This window comes from Macrobrachium nipponense, chromosome 21 (assembly GCF_015104395.2).
Source record: "Macrobrachium nipponense isolate FS-2020 chromosome 21, ASM1510439v2, whole genome shotgun sequence".
In the NCBI taxonomy this organism is placed as follows: Eukaryota; Metazoa; Arthropoda; class Malacostraca; order Decapoda; family Palaemonidae; genus Macrobrachium; species Macrobrachium nipponense.
The window spans coordinates 3,573,061-3,581,700 of record NC_087212.1 but is presented as its reverse complement, the minus strand read 5'-3'; the positions used below and the strand labels follow the sequence as shown (position 1 = coordinate 3,581,700).

General features: G+C 38.1%; 1 protein-coding gene across 1 annotated transcript; it reads left to right on the top strand.

Moving 5' to 3' along the window:
• Window positions 1-158: 158 nt before the first annotated feature.
• LOC135197654 (endocuticle structural glycoprotein SgAbd-9-like) lies at window positions 159-8,386 on the top strand. Its single transcript, XM_064224669.1, has 4 exons — window positions 159-186; window positions 581-681; window positions 7,540-7,793; window positions 8,173-8,386. Exons 1-4 carry the CDS (start codon window positions 159-161, stop codon window positions 8,384-8,386), a joined length of 597 nt encoding a protein of 198 aa, XP_064080739.1.
• Window positions 8,387-8,640: the final 254 nt, after the last annotated feature.

Here is an 8,640-nt window from a genome sequence, read left to right as displayed (position 1 = left end):
GAAGCCCTGAGAGCTGCCGTCTTGTTGTGAACCTTGGTAAATGTGAGTTTGGTAAGGCTAGAGTATGCTATTTGGGCCTGGGATGAAGTGGGTTTGGGTTCAGTAGCCCCCAAACAAAGCTAATATAGAGGCCATTGTAAATTTGAAGAGGCCGTGCAATGTCAGAGAGGTCCGGAGAGTCCGTGGGTATGTTGGGGTATTATCGTAGGTTTGTCCGGAACTTCTCAGACATTGCTCAGCCGCTTACTAAACTATTGGAAAAAGGTTGTAAATTTTGAGTGGTCACCTCAGTGTGAAGAGTCTTTCATAAAGCTTAGGTTTGATGTTGGTGTCCAATCCTATTCTAATGTCTCCTAATTTCAGAAACCATTTATTATTGCTGTTGACGCTAGTGACGTTGGAATTGGAGGAGTCCTCTTTCAGAGAGATGAGGCTGGAGAAGTTCGTCCCATATCTTATTTTAGTAAGAAACTTTTAGCGGCTGAGAGAAAATACTCTACTATCGAAAAGGAGGCCTTGGCCCTGGTTCGTACGTTACTCCACTTTAAGCCCTATGTAACAAATTTTTCTTATCCCATAGAGATTTGGACCGACCATAATCCCCTCGTCTTCATTGAACGAATGAAGGGTTCTAATCAGAGGATTTTGCGTTGGGCCCTGCAGTTACAGGAGTTCACGCTGGTGATAAAGCATATTAAAGGTTCTGATAACCGTATTCCTGATGCTCTCTCTCGGATGTAGTCGTGAGTTTTTCCTCAGCTCCCCTCGCCCTTCTCGTTTTGTTTTTTTTCCTCGGGTTGTATAAAAAACTTTTGGTAAGTGTGTGGTGCAAGAGGTTGTGTGTATGAGTATTCAGCTTTAGCTTAGTTTGTCATACCTGAACTACTTTAGGATTTTGGGTAGTTAGTATTTCTTAGCCTTTGTAGACTCTCCCTCCCAGTTAGATGATAGGAGGGTTTCTAGCTGTATGCTTATGGAACTGTGGGGACAGTCTAATCTGAGGTTCCCTGTTGCCTATTTTGGTAAGTTTACTTTGTGACTATGGTTATTCTGTATATTATGTTATTATTTTGCTTAGTATCTATTTCCAGAGATTTGGAATAGTTACTTTGTCCTTTTTTTTTTTTTTTTACATGTGTATTGATAACTTTGAAATGTTTTAAGTTAATTCCTTTTCAGCATTTTTGCTTAGGTTTAAAAAAAAAATGTATTCTATGTGAATAATTTTTTTTGTTTTGGGGGAGGAAGGTATTAAATTAACGTAGTTTTTTGTTTTTATTTATCAAGTTTAAATCAGCCTTGTTTACTTTTAAGTTTCTTTTGCTTAAGCAGCCAAATGCTTGTTAGTTTATGTAAGAGTTTGTGTTATTGAGCGCCTCCTCCTCCCTTGTTTATTTCTGTGAACTATCGTTCTAACGATTGTTTTGTGATTTGTTTTTGAGTTACGGTGGATGGTTCGTAGCTGTACTGTGAACGTTGATGGTCTGCCCGCGGAAGTTCGGGCTTTGGAACGCTCCTTGTCAGACCATCCCCTTGAGCAGCTTTTGTGGATTATTGGAGGACGACCTTTTGGCAGTTTATTTTGGAAACGGCGCTGTTGGAATCTTTCCTCACGACCGTTCGTAGGTGCCTTAGTCACCTGCGACTCTGGTGCTGTAGATCACGGCTCTTCGTTCGCTTGCGACCATAGTGTCCGCTTTACGGGGTTTCGCAGAAGCGTATGCTATTTGCGACTTCTCGTATTACCCCTTATTCCCGTCCGAGGAGCCCACGGGATATTGGTACCGTCGCTGGATCCCGGTACTGATTACGGATTCACCTGCCACTTCTGCCTTCGTCCTTCTGCATTTCTTCGGGGATGTGTGTGAGCGCTGGCTCGTAAGGAGATACGTAGGGAGGCAATCGCCAGGTAAGGCAGTATAGCTGTTATTTCCTTCGAGGAGCCTTATACCCCTTTTGTCCTGGCGATCGTGTCCATCCCTTTAGTAGCAGTTTGGGTGCTTGCTATGGACTCCTAGTTCGACCCGTCTTCAGTTGTTCATCCCCGACGTAAGGATTAGAACTGTCAGTGTACGTGCAGTACATATATTATATATAATACATATACTTGTTTCATAGTTTTTTACTTTTTATATTATAAGCTTATTGTTGCATTATTGTTTATTGCTTATTGGTGGATAATATTTCCATATCTTTAGTTATATGGCTAGGTAGGTAAATTTAAGGTTTTCCCTGTTTTGATATCTTCCACTTCCTTCAGTCTTTTGTTATTTAGGATAGTTTTGGCCGGCTTATATTTGGATCCTCACTGATTTATGAAGTATTTGTTCTCCTCCTCTGAATTTCTGTTAGGGCTAGATGATTAGCTTTAGGATGCCTTGTGGCTCGTTGAGGACCTGGTATTTAGTCCTCTTGCTTTAAGCTGTATTGTTGTGTGTATTTTACTTGAACCCGCAAGGCTGATTTAAATTATTTCTGTTTTGTAATAAATACTGTTAAGTTTTTCTGGAGTGTTTTTGTGCCTGCTTTCCTTGAACATGGGTTGCATATACTGTCTACGATCCTAGCAAAATAAAGTACCTAAGAACCTGTACTAGAACCCCAGAGGTTTGTAACATCCTGTATTGTAATTAATACAGAGGAAGAACATGCAATTGTTCAGCACTGTAATTAATACACAGTAAGAACAAGCAATTAGTCTGCATTGTAATTATTATAAAGGAATGATACGCATTTGTGCTTATGTATAATGTGAACAATTCTCTTAGTCACATAATTACATATGGCGCACTCACCAACATTGTTATAATAGGTATTAGTCTATGGACTCTTTAAATAAATTCACTGGCAACTGAAATCAGTGGAATAGTTTCTCAGAGGATGTTGTGCAATGCCCTACTACCCTAAAATACTAATTCACCTAGTATTTTACAAATTTATTAATATTTTTGTTATCTATTTATCTATAAATGTAATTTTTGTTTCTGATAATTGACCTCCTTTTTGTGAATCCCTTATTATCTTCTCTTTCAACTGAACACCATAATATTCCTTGGAAGCTTGAATTTCAAGTCAATGGCCCCTGTGGGACTGTAGCATATGAAGAGTTGGTTTATCTTCTGAATATTAGTAATAATAATAATAATAATAATAATAATAATAATAATAATAATAATAATTTCCATCCACTTACCGAGAACATGACGCTAAGATAGATCAGATGAAACTGAATGATGAAAATCGACACTGGGTGGGCTTATATACGAAGTATTATCCTTCATACTGCTCGTCATCCGTCAATCATGTCTACCTCCACCTACTCCTCCTTCTCCTCCTCCTACCCCTTGTCAACTAGGCCTCACGTTACCTCCAACCTTCGAGCATGACACCTCCTACTGCAAGTTTAGGAGCTACGCCCCCCCTCACCCAACAAATCCAAAACCCACCTCACTCCCAAGGCGCGCTCTCTCTCTCTCTCTCTCCTGACGGAGCATTTCAGCAAAAGATAATGTCTGCCAAGTTACTATAATTTTAGTAAGGTAGCTTCTTCTTCTATTAGATTACAGTTCACTGAGAGGTACCAAAATAAAAGAAAGCATAAAGGGTACAAATACCAAGGATAAAGACGAACGTGTTGTAGCAATAATTACAACTTGTTATCTTATCGTAATGGAATATTTGCTCTGTGCAAGGAAATTTTAACCACGTTCAACTCCTTACATAAAATACGAAAGAAAATCACACATGACCTATTTTGTATTTCGATAGTATGCACTTTCCCTCGAAAAGTGAATAGAAAAGGAATATAAAATCCAGGCAAAAGCCCAAACGCTGGGACCTATAAAATCATTCAGCACTAAATGAAAACTTGAAGAGTAAAGGAGGTCTGAAAGATGTAACAGGCGGAAAACCTCAAACCAACTGCAATATGAAACAACTGTTAGGAGAGGGTGGAGAGCAAGATGGAAGGAAGAGCATATGAACAGAGGTGCAGTAAAATGAATGAACGGGGTTGCAGCTTGGGGCCGAAGGGACCCTGCAAAGAACTTAGGCAATGCTTACAGTACATCGCGTGAGATGCCCTAATGGTAGATTGTAATGAATCCAAATTATACGTTTCATACATATCTCTAGTGGATGGATAAGAATCCCCATTTCCTTGCAGATGTATAACTTTGTGAACGATACTAATTCATCGACTTTCAGCTGATGAATTAGAGGTTATACTTTAACTACAAACTGACCCGAAGTTTCTTCTGCGCAATCGAGTTTTCCGTACAACGTATAACGCTGTATAAAACCATCAGCTACGACCGGTAGCGCCTCAGTTGCTTCTCTAATGAGGTAGAGTGAGGGTGCGTCCCACGCCTCTTGGAAGAGCTACCATGGCAAAATGTAACCTTGAATAAAAATCAAAACTACTAAAGGTAGAGGGTTGCAATTTGGTACGTTTGATGATTGGAGGGTGGATGATCAACATACCAATTTGCAGCCCTCTAGCCCCTGTAGTTTTTTTTTTAGATCTGAGGGCGGACAGAATAAAGGGCGGACGGACGGACAAAGCCGGCGAAATAGTTCTCTTACAGAAACTACAACGGAAAACATTACTTAACCGGTAAATGTTTTAGTTGGATATTTCATTAAGGCGCGAATATATTCAAGGTAAAAACTCTCCAATAAAATGAAGAGAGAGCATGATGCAATAGAAGCACTGCTCTTGCTACCTTTGGGAAGGACGTATTGCGTAATCTAATGCCATTTATTACAACCTTGACTGTGCTTGCTGATTAAAACGATGAAAAATTAACGCCAGACGCATTAATCAAACTACCGATTCATTTTCCAGACCACTGGAGACGACCTTTGCAAATATGAATGACTGTGGAAGATTCGCTCAGCAAAATGGTGACTGTTTCGAAGATGAAATGGTGTAGGTTTAACAAACCCTTACGAGGTGTATGTGTATTTGAGATAAAAGGAATTATTATTATTATTGAAAAGATGGAACATATTTATATGGAACAAGCCTACAGGGGACATCAAATTGAAATTCAAGCTTCTATGGATATGTTGTTCATTAGAAAGTAGTAAGAGGAGGTGAAAGGAAATACAGAAAGGAGAGAGTTCACTTATTAAAAAAGAAAAAACATATATAAGAAATTAACAAATCAATAAAAAAATGTATTAAAATACAAGGAGAATAGTATTAGAGTAGTAATGTGTTGCACCTTCGCCTGAACTCTGAAGTTCCACCTGCACGAATTTCTTTGGGATAATAAAAGATAAAAAAAAAATAATCCTTAGGGAGGCTGTCCCACAGTCCAACGGTGTGAGGAACAAAGCACCTCTGGAACTGAGAAGTTCAACAGCGAGGCAGATTTACTGCATATTGGTGTTTCTGCCGTTCAGCGAAACTGGTTGCTATCGGCAGATAAAGGGGATCAGGGATCAATTGTTAAAGAGATATGAGAAATAAGAGACACGCCAGTTAGGTATAAACTTCTTAAAAACCCACGTGATCTAGGACAACAGTCTGTCATGTATTACATAAATATATAACAATGTATCATAGCAAGACTGGACAGAAATTTATATAAGCAAGAATTACAAGATACATTTATACAATCATTAATTACAACAAAGCTTTGAAATTATAAAATATACTTCTTACCGTGAATCGCAAGAAGCTATCTTCACTTCTTAGGAAAACGGCTCTAAAAAATAATTACAGTATGTATGCACGTTCAACTGCACTGTTACCAGGGATGAAATGGAACAGAGTGGAGATACTATGACAAGCCGAACTGTTTCCATACGGAACGAATCATGACATTTTGTCACACGTAGATCTAGAATATTATTGTTTCTTGAGGCGGGACGTATCCCATTTTAAACTGCGTTTTATAGTTGTAACTGTGAGTTTAAAAAGCAATTATAAATTTGAACGAACATCAGTATTTGCGGAAACATTCATCATTTATTTACTGTCTGCTCGTTATACTAATATCTTCCGCCTGTAAATTCTAATCCAAGCTGCGTCAGGATATGAGACCAGAAACCTTAGTCCCAAATCTAAGCCTACAAAAGGATGGAAGTATTCCTTGGAAACCTAAGATGAATATAAAACCTTTTAAATAACTTGGAGTAGACCTTAATTCAAACCAGCTAATAGTGCTTAATTCAGTCTATATATATATATATATATAATATATATAATATATATATATATATATATAATATACATATATATATATAATATATATATATATATATATATATATATATATATATAATATATATTATATATATATATATATATATATATATATATATAGTATATATATATTTATATATATATATATATATATATATAGTCTCTCCACTACAGTTACAGAACATTCATTCGTGGACTAGAAGAACTATTTGTCTGACTTAAATGTATAACATCAATCATCTCGTATGAGTCAACTCATTATCATAGCTAGAAAAAAAAAGTGGGAGTTTTCAATATTTTTGGGGGGAGGGGGACAATTTCTGGGAAGGGGAAATACTCTGGGGGTAGGACGGACCTACGTGAAAGGCCTATGTTGGAGGACGATGACAATGAGGAGCGATCGTGCATATAAATTAACCAGGTTCGAACGATCATTCAGTGTAGTCAGCATTTTCAACTCATCATGTACTCGGTAATCAAGTTATTGCAAGAGGCTCATTTTAGTTAATGGCTGCAATAGATTTTTATAATGGCAACGGCAAAGTCAATTTGAATCAGTTTCTTTTATCAAGTTACATTTTTGTCTTCCTACTGAAATCATACACGTAAAAGTACCACGTTAAAAAATATAACAGAGTACATATTTTGCACATTCACTACATAACCAATAGTACATATTTTGCATACTCAATATATAAACAATTTACATATTTTATTTTACATTCACTATATAACCAATGTACAAAATTCACTATATAAACAATGTAGTACATATTTTTTACATTACATGAACAATGTACATATTTTGCACATTCAATATATAAACAATTATTTTTTTACATTCACTATATAACCAGTATACAAAATTCCCTATATAAACAATGTAGTACATATTTTTTTTACAGTTATTACATAAACAATGTACATATTTTGCGCTTTCAATATATAAACAATTTACATATTTTTTTACACTCACTATACAAGCAATGTATAAAATTCTCTATATAACCATTGTGCAAAATTCACTATATAAACAATGTGGTACATATTCTTTACATTTACTACATGAGCATATTCATATTTTGCACATTCAATATATAAACCACTTACATATTTTTTTACATTCACTATATAATCAATGCACTTATTTTGAACATTCACCATGTAACTAATGTACATATTTTGTACATCCACTACATAAATATTCGTGCTCTATCAGTACACCACACCTTACGTACACGAATTTCAAACATTTACGAATAAATGTATGCCTTTTATCAGAATGCCCACATTATCACTACTTACCAAAGCCTTTTTTTATATAGATACTTCTTGTCGCTTTCATCGTGGGCGTCATCAGCGCCGCCCCTCAAGGCCTGGCGCCCACCGCTACTAAAACGCCCACCGTGCCCATTGTCCCAGTCCGTCCCTTTATACCCATCTTGGTCGATACCCGTGAGGGCCCAGACGCCTCTGGGGCCTACAGGTTCAACTTCGAAGCCGGAAACGGCATCAGACGAGAAGAGGGAGGAGTCCCCAAGGGTCCCGATGGAGCCGTTGTATCGCAGGGAGCTTGGTCGTAAGTGTCACGTGATTTCGCTTTTTATTATTGTAATGAATGACATACCGCAGCCTTGCCTTCCATTTCAATTCATTTTTCCATCCCCACCGTAGGTAAGTAGCGCCCTCAGTGCTCACCTCACCCGATGCACTGTAAGCATTACTTTAAGTCCTCTCCTGCGTTCATTAGGCCCCTATCTGTAACCCCCTTTCATTCCTTTTACCGCATCTCCGCGCGTATTCTCTTTCTTCCATCCTACTTTCAAACCTCTCCTAACAATTGTTTCACTCTCAGTTTTCCTTTCAGCGCTGAATGACCTCATAGATCCCAGAGCTTGACCTTTGGCCTAAATTTGATCTAAGATTCCATTCTTCTCATTTTTTTTCTTTCGTGTCAGATTCACCTTCCCCGACGGTACTCCCGCTCTCTTCCGCTTCGTAGCCGACGAGAACGGCTACCGCGTCGTGTCCGACTTCATTCCAACCCCGCCCCCTCTTCCCCCCCACGCCCTCGCCCAGATCGAGAAGGCTAGACTGGAGGATGCTGCTGCTAAAGCCGCCCCTTCTGCTGCAGCTGCTGCAGCAGAAGTAGAAGGTTTCGTCTCAGAATGAAGGGTACCCAACTGATACTCAAAAGGAACGCGCGTATTTATTTCAACCACCGGAACTCTCTTACTGTATATAGGCCCTTATATAATCATTTTATTCACCTTAGACGCTGTAATGCATATGACCAAAGATACGATGCTGCTTATCAGCCAACGTGAATTGGGTTTCAGTAGAAAATGGTTCACGTGTTGGGGATATGGGATTTAATATTAACGAAACTGCAAACTTAGAAATCTCGTCATTTACCCTACTTTAGT

What these genes read in the sequence shown, in the direction of transcription:
- LOC135197654 (XM_064224669.1), top strand. Translation starts at nt 159, where the DNA reads ATGTCAGAGAGGTCCGGAGAGTCCGTGG. An exon ending in AGTTACAGGAGTTCACGCTG is followed by an intron (nt 682 to 7,539) that starts GTGATAAAGCAT and finishes TTTTTTATATAG; the next exon opens with ATACTTCTTGTCGCTTTCAT. An exon ending in GTATCGCAGGGAGCTTGGTC is followed by an intron (nt 7,794 to 8,172) that starts GTAAGTGTCACG and finishes CTTTCGTGTCAG; the next exon opens with ATTCACCTTCCCCGACGGTA.